Here is a 13,657-nt window from a genome sequence, read left to right as displayed (position 1 = left end):
TGCACACGCTCAGCTTCGTAGCACAAATTCAGGGTTGGGGGGATGGTGCTGGTTAGTTTAAGAAAAGGAACATTTTTTCCTTTTCCTCCCACCCATCATCTCACCTTGAAAATGAAACCACCCACTTCTCCCTGCCAAACCAAACAGTTTGAGAACACAGCATGCCCACTGCGCCTCAACAGCTTTGCAGTTCAGATAATTTTCAGCTCAGGGGAAATAATGGGGTCCTGTGTGCAGCAGGCTTAGCTAGCACGATGCTGGCACCTGTAAGGCAACTCTACATGCATACTCTGTTAAATAAATACTTGAGCGATCATAGGCATCCAAAACCCTTATTACTTTGATGTAGGCTGTACTGAAGACCAGTTTGGTTTTACACGGAAATGAACAACTCCAAATCTCCCTGCCCCCCTCCCCTTTTCAATTTTTTTAACTCTTAATACACTGCATATGATTAAAACTTTTTTTCCTAGTAATGGGAACAGCTTCCTAGAAGGCCTTCAGAGCCTTACCTGGTCAGTCACTGCTCAGCACTGCTTTAATAGCTTTTGCATTTTACACAGAAATCAGGTAATACACAGACTCACTGTTAAGAGAAGGTGCTCCACAAAGTTTTCTTTTGGCCTCCACCCATGCCTTCACTTTGGAGAATGACACACTCTTCTCCCCTCCCACTCCCCTATACTTCACCCTCTCATTTGTCTCACGCTGCATCCAGTGGCGAGTGGCATCGGAAAGGTTCCAGAGCAGTGAGGAAGATGCAGAGGGAGGCTGTTGGATTTAATTCCCTCAAGCTGTGCTTGTCCACTGCGCTGTCTCTGGGGGCTACTAGTAGGTAAAAAAGAAGGCACTGCTGATCACTCTTCTCCCCCCCCCTGCCCACAAGGAGCACCAGCATCAGCGCTCCTCATAGATGTGGCCTCTCACAGCCCAGCCTCTGTTCTGGAACCCATTAGGGCTCATGTGTAGTGCAGCTCCTTCAGCCTGGAACTGGGGCTGAAAGGGATCTGTGCCTATAGCGCTGAGTATTTGAGGTGCTTAAGTCAATCAAGAGAGGCTGTCATGAGACTGACTTAAAAAACGAGCTTAACCTTTGAGAGGAAAAACCTACTGTCTCCTGAGCTATAGCCTTCTCTTATTTCCACAAAAGGAAAGGGGAAGGCAGAGGATGGAACCAGAACTTACCTTAAAAATCTACTGTTAAAAAAAAAGAGGGGAGGGTAGCTGCATTAGAGTAAACCGTGCTACTGTTTCCTCCTGATTAAAGGCACTTCTAAAGCTACTACCTTATCTATGTACAGTAAATGTTTTAAGGTTAACAGTGCATTGTCCTGAAGTTGAATCCTATAGCCTAAAGAAAAGCTCATGACAAAGAGCACAAATCTGATTGCTAATGGATGCATTTTGGGGAGAAGGAAGAGGGAACACCTCCTCCATGGATGCGTGCTACATTAACACATAGATAGGGTGATCCAGTCACAGAACATCAGTATCGATGTATGCACATACGTGTATTCTGCCTGAAAAGGAAATCTCACAGAAGAGTTTGTTCTCAGAGTTCAGTTGTTAGTTTGTGTTCACTTCATTCACTATCTGGGAAAACAGGTATTTCAAACAACCCTCATTAATGACCACACCAGACCTTTCCACTAGCATCAGCATTAGAAATGCTCCATCTCATACTGAGAGCCGAACCCCCAAAACATGGGAAGAACTAGGGACCAGAAACCAGACAAGACATGTAGATGAGAACGACTGAAGACAAAATTGTGCGATTTGAAGCCTGACTCGCTTTGCTTTTAAATATTTGTGCAAAACTTACGTAATGTTTGTATATAAAAATTATTACAGCTTTCAATGCTGCCTTTAGCAGTGTTAAATTAGAAAAGACAAAATGATATGCTATATCCTCCCCAGACCTGTAGGCCATCATATAATCTTAGTCTTCATTCGCAAGCGTCTCAGTGGATAGCCAGATTTTGGCACCACTTAAGAATTTGCTTAAAGGCGTTCCCAGAATGCTCCGTCTGCATAGGTTCCCTACTGGTGAGAACGGGAATGAGGAGGAGAGAAAGTCTGGGGCCCCAGAGGTGTCGTTTAAACCATTTGCTCTGAAGTACATCCTGCCTTGATCCAGTTCTGAACAGTTACCTTGCAAAGGAGAGTTGCTTTTGCACTGTCGAAGGTTCCGGTTTAACATATCCACTTCATCTGCCAGCAAAGAAACCTTATGGAAAGCAGCGATGAAGCCACCGTGATTAATCTGGGCCTCGGGAACCCAGCGGAAGTAGCACAGTTTCCAGAGTTTTATCTGTGTTCCAGAGATATGGGGCAGAATTACGCCGTGCAAATCAACAGGCTTTGCAAACCAGTCTCTGAAGTACTGTTCCATACTGTTACTCTGACTCTCTGTTTGCTGTAAGAAGTCCGGTTTCAGTTTCAGTATCAGAGAGTTTCTTCTTGGAAGGAACTCCTGCTCACTGACGATTCCATTTTTCAATGCTGGGGGGACACCTCGCAGTGTCGAGCTGTAGTTTTTCTGCAGAAAATATATACTGGTCATTTTCAAGCTTTACGCTCATTGCAACAGCATATTACCCCGAGCTCCCATGAGGCATTAACCAGCTAAACGATGTGACCTTTAAACAGTTCTGCACTTAGGAATCACTGCATGGCTCACAGACCAGACCAAATGGGACTACTTAAGGCCTTTAAGAAGAAATACTTACATTTTCTAGACTTTATAAAACAATAAATGACTGAATTAATCAGCATTCACTGACAAAACTGCCAACTCTGGGAAAAGAAAGGAGCACACTGCTGCTTTTCCACAGGTGGAATAATGCAGCTGCTGGCAGTGAGCTGAGGTGCATCAAGGAATGGCCTGGAACACAGTTACAGTCTTCTATAGAAATCCCTTCCTGTGCTTTTTCTTTAGGCTGTGAAGGTAGAAGAAGCCTTAGCACTCCTACTGCTAAGTGACAGTGTAAAACAAACACTGCATAACTACATTTTTAAGCATTAAGCACAGACAGGCCAATCACAAACAGATGTCACCAACGTTACCTTCGAGCGCTTAAAAGTTTTCACTGCTCCATTCTGTACGCATGGTGCGCTTTTCCCGATATACAAAGGGTTGTGAAAGAGCAGGCGATCCCTGCTGGTAAACTGAAGAGACCAGTCCCAAACACAAGGAAATCTGAGGCCTTTCTCATCACCCAGCTGAATATTTTTGCTTATAGCAAATTCCTGCAAGAAGTAACATAGTGCAAATCAAACGTTTTTCACAAATCAGAACTGTAGAAGCGTGTTATAACCAGGTGAAGAAGAGCAGAGACATAACCTACCGGTGGTTGCAGATCAAAACAGAGCAGCAAGACAGCCTGCTGCTGGAGGAAACAGCTGTGCCCTGCTTTTCATTCGTGCAGGGGAGATGCAGCACTAGTGCTTACTTTGCAAAAAGCACTTTTTAGTGGTATGAAATTGTTCACTCTTAAAACCCTCCAACTCTTATTCTGAGAATACACTAACGGTCTCTCAGTGATCTACTTTGTAAGGTTGCTCCCTGCAGCTTTAATGGCCTAGCAAAAACTCGCTCCTTGGTCATTTTAACCACCAGCAAATGTTTTCTACGCAGAGTTCTCATAAAATTTATTTCTGAAAACTAGATTTAAGTACTCAGTATCTTGATACAAACATTCACTGCGCATTAGTCAATGGACTTCAAAGTTTGCCTGAAATGTGCAATTCTATCATTGCCTGTCATTGTACTTTACCATTCCAGACATCTGTTTCTTAGAGAAGTAGAAATAATAATGTACAATAACAAAGCTTTGTAGAAAAAAGGAAACTCAATAGACTTTCTCCTGGAACGCTCTTTGTCTGTGCAAAGCTCGCCTGTAAGGACACGATGATCATATTCACCTGGGGAGTGTTTTGCACCAAACAAGAACGTGACATTTTGGAAAACACAAAGGAGCACCATTCGGTTTAGATGATGGTATTTCTGGAACAACAGCTGTATTTGAAAAGGAGGTGTAACACTTGATACTCACAGTGCTTTCCTTTACTCGTTGATGCGGACAGTTGAAAAGGAAAGTGCCAAACAATGAGATACGTGCACTGTCGTACAGTATCGTCAAGTACATTTCAGAAAACTCAAAGGCTGCCGGGTATTGTTCTAGCAGCTGCCAAACACAGTCGAGAAACATCAAGAACAACGGGGACTGGGAAGAGAAACAGGGAATTTAATTAGGTCTCACATGGCAACTATGGATAAACAGCATTTCTCTACCCTGGACAGCAACTCATTTTCTCTGCGTAAGCTTCAAGAAATTTCAAAGTATGGAAAATACTTTTACTTTCAAACTTCTTTTGTGAGTAAATGTTTAAAATGATACTGTTATTAGATACGAATATAATTCACTTTTACCTCTTTGTCAGATCTCTTTAAGTGGTTACACCTATCTAAAAACTGATATCCTGCCATGACCCATTCCTTCTGTATCAAGCTTTGAAATCCAACAATCGTTCGAAAATAGGGATCCAGCATGACTTGAACGAGAGAAGCAGCAATGCAGCTCAGGTCCCGTCCCTCTTCCTCTGTGAATAACACACAGAATGTATGAAACATATAAGGTGTGAATATACATACGTACGCATATACAAAATAAGATCCCGAAGAGCACAAGGTGGCAACTGGGTTTAGTTTTGAATTTCTTTGAAATTTAAAATTTATAAAAATATATATACATTTACATTTATAACATATTTTTTGTTACTGTAATTTTTCTCAGTTTCAGAAAAGCTTTATTTTTTTTAATTTATTTTAACTGAGATTCATTCTATAGTGATGGTTCCTGCTGCAGTATCCAGCACAGTAATGCATTCATTAAGAACCAAAGCATCCCCTGGAAAGTGTAGTACTTACAGGACACGCTGTGAAGGAGGGTGATCTTGTTGAGGGAACGCTTTAACGTGTATTCTATACCCTGAAGCAGTTTTTAGAAAGCTAATAAGCCAGCGTTGGGCAAGCGTGATATACAAGCTGAATGAGTCTTGCAAAAATGACAGAAATCACAACATTTCTGATCTAGAATGTCTGTTTGCACTGACAGAGGCTGCTCTTGTAGAAGTGAAATGCCATCTGCTGGTATCTGGGCACTCTGAATTAAAGTGATATCGCTTATGCAAGGAATATTAGCCCAACTAGCACAGTACAAAAGTGCACCCTTCAGTTCTGATTCTATCATATCATTAACAGAGAAAAAACAAGATGAAGTGAAATGTTCCTTTGATGCTATGGACTATACTACAGTCCAGATACATAATAAAATTTTCTTCCATTCCAGTTTCTCTAATGCTTAAGATATTTAGAACTGGAGTGTTCATCATTTATAAAGATTTTAGTTTATTTTATCAAAATGTGTTCATGTACGTTATGTCATTAATGCTAAGAATTATGGGCATGGTTGTATTACCTTGTAGAACTACAGAAACGTGCTTACACTCCATCATATATACAAGCTCAGCAGAATGCTTAAGAAATGATCTAGACAGGAAAAGAAAATGATACAACAATTAATATTATAGGTTTACACTCTATAATAAGAAAAATATTAGTCCTATCAACATTTACCTGATTTATTAATTAAAATAGCAAATCCTTCAACTGATTCACTGCTTACTTACACTGGTGCAAGTTTTTCACATCTCATGAACCATCACTTTATTAATGGTACAAACCTGATATACTCTAACCAGCGAGTATTTTCCAGTGAGGACAGCCACTTCTCTTCTGTTTCTTCAAAGGGCTCTGCAACAAGGAAAGCAGTAACGCTGCAGAACAACTCCTAATATCTATACCCGCTAGCCAGATCCATTAGAACTGCTGAAGTTCAAGGAAATAACCACCATGAAAGGAGGACAGTTCAGCCTACCGTTAACACACAGCTGTTTGAGTTTGATGTGCGCAGCCTGGATTTCCTGGATGTTGGGGAGACATTTGTCCAGATCAGATTTGAAAACGTCACTTCTCAGGGGGTGGCTTCGAGTTATTGCATTACAAATCCTTAGGTATTAAAGAAGTAAAAACAAAATGGAAAGGTTGGACCTTTAAAACACTTCGGGTAAATGAAAATCTGAGGCAGAGTTACAGGTTAAACAAACAGCTCCACGCAGTGTTTCATTTTCCACCATTTTTAGTAAGATTTATCTGAGCCAAAAAAACAGACCATACGTCAAGCATATAAAGCCAGGAAATCTGACAGGGTTTCAAAGGAAACTCAGAGCTCCAGCATAACATACGCAGTGCAAGATCTGCAAGAAGTCTCTGTGCGTATCGTGGCACTAAATCTATAAAATGGTAAATGCCATACCAAATAACTTTTGCCGTTGTTCTCTGAAGCAGGTAGGAAATTCTACACAAATTAACTTTTAATGCAGTATCACCAATACTGATCCAATCCTTCTAACAATACATTCTGTTGCCTGCAAGGTTCGCTACCTAGAAAATACACAGCCCTTGGAACTTGATAAATTATTCAGAATTCCAACTGAACTGGACCTTGAACAGAGCATGTGCCAGAACTATACTCAGAGGGCGGTTTCTCAAAAGCTATTGCGCTGTAACATTAAGGGAAAATATGCTCTAAGTGACAGAATGCTGCTCTACACTACGCACCATTACCACATGCTTTATGCTGTATCTTTTTAAAGAATAACATCAACTAATTGTTTACCTTTGATCAATTCTTCTTTGTTGCAGCACATCCTTAATGTTGGCCATTCTTACAAGGGCACTCCCATTAGGATGATTCCAGGACCATAACTGATACAGGAAAAACACAACACAAAAAGCACATCTGTGTTATTCCATTGATTTTTTTTCTTAACGCTCTATGTAAGACTATGTTAACTGGCATACACATCTTCAATATTAATGTTGTTATATAAAAAAGACTTTACTTACTGGCATTCGTCTCCCAATAAAAGAGTAGGAGTACAGCTTAAGGTCTTGATCTGCTAAGGAAGAAGGGACCACAAAATACTCTGGAAGGCTTGGGAAACAAACACAATACAAAAAGTTACTTTTCCCTACGTAGCTTTTCTCTTGTTGCAGTGCTGTCTTACCAGCTCTGTTAAACTCTAATGTGCCAAATGTTAATAGCACAGGGCTAACTAGCTGTCATGTACGTCTCCTGTGTGTATGGTTCTGACGTATTTGCTTACAAATGTGCATATTTCAGAGGGAAGTATAAGAGCATGAAAGCAAAAGATGACAGATCCAGTACGTTCTGAAAATGCAATATTCCTACAAAGGCAACACCTGCAGGATCTTCCCGCTGAGGGCTCTCTCCAGAGAGTGGCCAATTTAAGAGTTAGATTAGAGTTAGGTAGGACTCAGACTTTGTTAGAGGAGACAAGACAGTGAGTGTAGTTGCCTTGTTTGCTTCTACGCTTACTTGCATTATAAGAAAAACTTACCAAGTAGATATCATGTAACCTTCATTGACTGAACAAACTCTCCACTCTGATGCACCAGTCCTTTTGATTTCTCTATCCCAGTCAGAATAAGTTTCAAACAAAGGTGTCTGCTGACTGCTGGCACTGCTGATGCCACCACCGCTGCTGCCACCGCCTCCTGGGTCTACTCCGTTCACCTTCTTTGCTAGGAAAAGAAAATCCATCAATGCACATTAAAAAATAAAACTTTTATCTTCCTAATTACAAAAGTGAGTCACTAGTATCAGGACTGACTTTACCTATTTTTTCATGAACACAGATCTGTGGCTCAATGATGCGTGATACAAATGCATTTTTTTTCCTGCGACGTCAACAGAGAAGCAAGAAAAAGCTGGTGTGTTGTATAAAGCTGCTATGTTGTGCTGCTCGCTAGAAAGCAGGATCTGCTAACGCTCAGGAGCAGAGCTTATTTCAGTCACAAGACTTCTCTCTTCAACATGCCAAAGTCACAGGTATTTTAGAAATAACTAACCTTTAGACACTACCCTTTAGTTAACTATCTTCTGCATGAAGTAAAATACTTGGTACATAATTTCAGCAGCTCTTCCTTCTAAATTACCGTCTGTATTAACAGAAAAGAAAATACAAGCGAAGGCTAGGCTAAAAACTGATAAAGTTTTTTTTCTTAAATATCTGTTATGCATACACATACGCGCACCTGGCCCATCACTTTGTGGGTAGGGACCAAGATGATATGCTCAGTTACTACTACAGAAAATCCTCTTTGCTGGTCACTCTTCAGGTGCCAAGGAGGCAGTCAGCTGTGTCAAAGGAGACTGCATTTTGTTCCTCAGTACCTGGGAAATTTATTAGATGAAGGTGAAAGAAGCTGAGACTTTTCCACCAGGAAAGCTCCTAATCAGCATCGTAAAGATGTAAGGAAAGATGCCAATTCTGCCCATGTGAAGCAGAAACCACTCTACTGTGATTTCAATGACTGTCTATTTTCTACCTTCTGTTATCTATCAACTTGAGTACTCAGGCTATTATTTATGCTTTCATTCTTTCAGAAGAAAACTATACAGAACTCAGAATGAAGGAGTTCTCCAAACATAGCACACAGAGGAATGTTCTAATTACTAGATGGTTACTGTTAGAATTTTACTGTTTAACGGTAGATAATTATCAAACATATTCTGGAATTAAACAATGTTCAGGTACACGAGAGCAACGCAGGCTCTTTATGTTCCCCTAGAAGCATAATGACAATATTTCCAATTCCACTGTACCAGGATTGCTGAGAGTGCACAGTTACAAAACACCACGCTAGAACGGCAGGAGCAAAGCCAGAGATCCGTGCTGCAAACCAGGCTTCACTCACTATGTGGAGCCCTTTCAGTTACAAACAACTACCACCGCCACGTATTTCAAGCTCTTTCCTCTAGCAACTACAACGTAACAGAACAACCAGCTCCTGCTATTCTGATCTGCTGCTTCGTAGGAATAACACATTTTACCCACCTTTTGTAATTGTTCCCCTATTTTTTTTTTCCCATATAGCAAATTGTATTTTAAGAACAGAGTTAAGGCAACTTGGTGACAGATCAGTATTTTGTTCACGCTCCGCTTTAACATTTCATCGTCATTTTTATCTGCAAATTGACTTCCTCCCTGGTACTTTATTACAATAACATACACGGACCTTAATAACCACCCAAGATTTACCAGGTAAGAAAATATGTAATTATGCGTGCAACATAATCACATGCACATTCATTCTTGTGCATGCACATGGCAGTCATGTAGGCACCTGCATGAAAAATGTGCATTTTTGTACAAATTTGAATGTCTGAGCCTACAATTCCACAACATTCAAATTTCGTAACAGGATGATCAGTGGTTTCTAATCCCAGCTGCTGAGTAAATATTTCAGTACCACAGAACTACGCTGAGGGTACTTCCACTCTTTGGAGGCTTGTAGTGCTCAAACTGATGGTTTTCAGCTGTGTATTGGCTGGGGAACACTAAGCAGTGACCGCACAGCATTACACTAGAAATCAAGTTCCAAAGGCATCTTTTTCAGGCTTACCTAACTGACAGGGTTCAGTTGGAGATTGGCCTTGAGCAGAGAGGGTGTGCTCCAACTCAGCAGGGGTGGTGGAGGTTTTGAGTGGGAAGAACTGCCTAGTAAGCCTCTAGGAAAGAAGGTATGGAGTCCCAAGCTGCACAAATCCTCCTGCAATACCACCAGAAGAGAAACTTATTCCCAAAAGAAGGGCAGGTGAATGAGCCTGCCTGATGGGAGGTTAGCTAGGTACCTAGAGTACCAGTAAAGACCAATATACTGATAGGAGGATCAAAGTGTGAACTGAGAAATATGAGTATTCATGCTGACATTGGTAGCTTTGTTTCAGACAAGAAAGATATTTCTTTTGATTTTGGTATTTAAAATCTATCACGATGACTGACTTGCATTTGATAGTAAGAGGTTGGCTGCAGGACAGGCCACTTTAATTACCCCTACAGGAAGCCTCAAATGCTTTTTGCTGTTGTTACTGGATAGAAGTCTTACTAAACTTACACATCTTGGAATAATGAGAATATTTTCATACATACCTGGATTATGATATATTTCCCCAACATACTCGAACGCAAAGAGAAGCTGAAGATCCGTTGGCTGAGAATAATGAGCTATTGCAAGGCACACCTAGGAAAGAAACAGTTATTAGTAATACTTATCTACATAAACTTTATCGTCTGTGATTATGGTAGCGTTAACTTTGCAGAGCAAAAGCTAAAAACCAGTCTTCAGGTGTTCTACTTCCATACTGATTTAGAGGGAAAACAAGATGTTGCTTGTTGAAGACTGCTAGGACCTATGTCAATTTTACACCTTATTGTGTTCCAAAATTATGAAAAGTACTGATGAATGTAAGTAAAAAGCAAATCATTTGGTAATAAAGAACAGCTTTTTTCCCTGTGCTACTCGCAAATGAATAATGGACAGCAGGAGATATTTTCTTGACGTTTGTAGTTTACCAGTTGAATGGGAGTCTGAAGTTTCTCCATCAAGCTCCAAACTCAGTAAAAACAAAAATTTCACGTTAGTCCTGTTTGTCAAGGGTGGGGGAACTGCAGTTCTTCCCACTCCTCAGCTGTAAGAACTGAAGCAGGAGCCAAGTGAAACATCAGCGACGTGTCAGCCTCGCTAAATCTGGCCTAGCCCATACAGCTTCAGACTCAGATGGCTTGTTTTCATTCACAAAAGAAGCCTGCCCGTCACTTCTAGATGCCTGCAGGCTTAGCAAGCTCCAACACTGTCTCTGACAATCTGATGCAGTAATCAGGTTTGACCAGGCTGAGTCATGAGCCCTGCCCTGGGAAGAGAAATTCAGAGATTTCAAACAAGAGGTGCATCCTCAGAGCAGCAGAGATCAACCTGAGGCATGAGGAGGAGACTTGTCTAAGCTTTCATGTTCTTTGTAATAGTCTGAGGACCAGCACATAAGCAACTCGTTTTCTCTCTAAATACATGGTCCTTTTTAGCAGAACTCTTGTCTTGTTAAAACTAAAAGTGTAACACATTGTTTAAGATTAGATATTGGATATCAGTCAAATTTTGCTATCTGTTGTTGCTTTACAGGTGGAAAAATCACCAATAATAATACAGTAATACAAAAATCAAATTCAGGAAGAGAAAACCTTTCAAGTACGGTTTTGTGCTGTTAGTCTTCAAATTTCAGGATCTGACTTTGAGTCTTTTAGCTTTGCCTCCTTCGCTCCGTATTTGTTCATTTCACTAGAACGCACCTGCCTCATCTCTAAAGATAATAAAGAGAGGTTATAAAATACAAAACCCCATTCTACACTTTCAGATACAGAAACGTAATATGCCCAAGTTTTTAATTAGGACAAATATGTCGTGTAAGTTCGTATTATCATCACCCAAAAACCCTGCCTTTCCTTTTGCTTCCTTCCTTTCAACTCTCTGTGACTGTTTCATACTTGGCATCGCGCAGACACAATTTATTCACTGCTAAACAGTCTCGCACATTATTTTCGGAAAAGATTCTGTGCTTCCAAAGTGTGTTCTGTTAGTGGGGGAAAGTTTTCTTATTGTGAAACATATAGAAGAAAGATATTACACCAACTGAAGGAATACTACTACTGGCATCATTGCGCAATGGGAAAAACATCAAAGCTCATGTATGCTAAGTTCTGCACAGAGAACGCTACTGTACTTTCACTAGCTTGCATGCAACATGTAAGCAGCATTACGGGAACTTTGGCTTTTGATGGGAACATTTCATTACAATTCATAAAACCAGCAATGACTGTAGACTAACTTGAATTGAAAATGGGGTTTTTTTGGTTGTTGTTGCTGTTGTTTTTCCACAAACTTGCCAACAAAAAATTCCTATCGAGGTTTACAAGAGCAGTTGCTTTGACTGTTCTCCCCACCACTTTCAGTTTTGTGATGAAACTGCAATACAAAACAGAGGACAGGACATTCCTGAGAAAGGAACAGTGAAAGTGTTACAGGGAAATGGACTAGCATGTCCATTTATTAGCTGATTTCCAGGACTTGGTAAAACCATTAATAACTATCAAGAAATAACTGGAAGCCTTGCACATTTTAATACATCTTGTAATTTAAAAAGCTTTAGAATTCTAAGAAGGCAACAGCAATTCTGTAGCACTTGGCATTTTCTAACAGACTGCTTTTGTCTATCAGTGCCAATGAAGCAAAATAGAAATCCACATACGCATACATTCTGACTTCCATTTTTCTCATTAACTTTTCATTAGATCAACTGCTTTTAGAGCTACTCACAATCTTCATTTAAGGGCATGAAGGATGAAAGCCCTTTGCTATGCTGATCAGGTTTCAAGGCTTGAGGATGAACTGAAAGGCATAAAAAGATTCCTCTGCGCTGCCAAGAAATACAATAGAAATACAGTAAAAACTATTTTTAAAAGCAGAATCTAAGAATGCTTTCTTTGAAAAAGAAGGTGCACGTGGTGTGTTAAGAGGGCTCAGCTGCTGAGAGGAGATGGAATGCACTGAGATCTGGTTTGCAGCAAACACGAGCCCATAGCCGCGCTCTGGAGCCCAGCTGCTCAGAAATGTTTCTGGGCGTCCCACACAACAGGCAGTGCTCGCCCAGCTACTGCGTGGGTGAAACAGTCCACCTGCGGATTACAGCTGAGCTCCAGGACCCCATTTCTATTGCTTTCAATAAGTAAAATTACGCTGCTGTCATTTCACATTTTAGGAAAAAATTGAGTAATGTATACTAAGCAATAATATTAAAGCCATACTCATTTTCTTCCCCTTCCTAAACTCATATAGTAGTTTTATTGTCTGCAAGTTTCAAAAGACAAGTAAATTCCACAGATCTCAGCAGATTACTAGCATAAGCAGAAAGCACTTAAATGGGACGACAAACATGTTTTACAGGAAATGTTCTCATATCAAACTGAAAAATGTTTGGTATTTTTGCCAATTTAAAACTGTGTAAAGCTGAAGATATTTAGGCTCAGTCAAACAACAAGAGAACAGGCTGCCTGCTGGAAAGTTCATTTATTAAAAACAGTAAACACAATGGGTTTAATTATTCCATCATACAAAGGCCATTTCCCCGTGTCAGCGCCCTCTGCACAGCCCCTTTCTGCACGAAATAACCGATACTTGCAGGGCAAGCCCTTTTTCTCCACAGTAGGAGTTTTACCAGTAAAAAGAGCTTCAAAGTATTGCTAATGCTCTTTGGAAAAGCCTTTCTGAACACTCATATTTAGGATGTGTTCTGTTAGCATAGCGTTGCATTTCACCTCCTTCCCTACAACAGACCAACTTATGCACTCATTGCAAGCATATTATTTTTCCTCACTACTGCAATTCCCATTCCAAATAGACACCTGCAATGGAAATTCACGCAACCAGGACTAGATCAAGTCCCACGGACACTTTTTGATTTTCCCAGGCAGCAAGTCTTCTTGGAACAAGAAGCTTTCAGCTCAGAACACCCTTCAGCCCCATCCATCACGCACGTTCTCCTAGCTGCTAAATTATCCATGACCTATCCCCGAGCACTGAGAGCTGCCTTCTTCCCCTTCTACAAGAATTCCGATAGCAGCTGTACTTAACACTTGATTTGGTTTGTAGAGAAGTACTCTACGTAAGAGGAAACAG

General features: G+C 40.5%; 1 protein-coding gene across 1 annotated transcript in view; it reads right to left on the bottom strand.

Moving 5' to 3' along the window:
- MTMR10 (myotubularin related protein 10) overlaps positions 1,535-13,657 on the bottom strand; it is a 33,745-nt gene continuing 21,622 nt past the window's right edge. Inside the window, exons 6-16 of the mRNA XM_021407708.1 lie at positions 10,081-10,171; positions 7,486-7,669; positions 6,971-7,058; positions 6,741-6,829; positions 5,940-6,070; positions 5,746-5,815; positions 5,481-5,551; positions 4,433-4,602; positions 4,056-4,226; positions 3,067-3,249; positions 1,535-2,539 (exon numbers count right to left, since the gene is read on the bottom strand). Of these exons, the coding sequence (XP_021263383.1) occupies positions 1,940-2,539; positions 3,067-3,249; positions 4,056-4,226; positions 4,433-4,602; positions 5,481-5,551; positions 5,746-5,815; positions 5,940-6,070; positions 6,741-6,829; positions 6,971-7,058; positions 7,486-7,669; positions 10,081-10,171 (1,848 nt within the window). The 3' untranslated portion in view covers positions 1,535-1,939. The remainder of the gene's footprint in view (positions 2,540-3,066; positions 3,250-4,055; positions 4,227-4,432; positions 4,603-5,480; positions 5,552-5,745; positions 5,816-5,939; positions 6,071-6,740; positions 6,830-6,970; positions 7,059-7,485; positions 7,670-10,080; positions 10,172-13,657) is intronic.

Source organism: Numida meleagris, chromosome 9, assembly GCF_002078875.1.
Source record: "Numida meleagris isolate 19003 breed g44 Domestic line chromosome 9, NumMel1.0, whole genome shotgun sequence".
NCBI lineage: Eukaryota > Metazoa > Chordata > Aves > Galliformes > Numididae > Numida > Numida meleagris.
The sequence above is the reverse complement of the archived record's forward strand: the minus strand, read 5'-3'. Positions and strand labels throughout refer to the sequence as shown.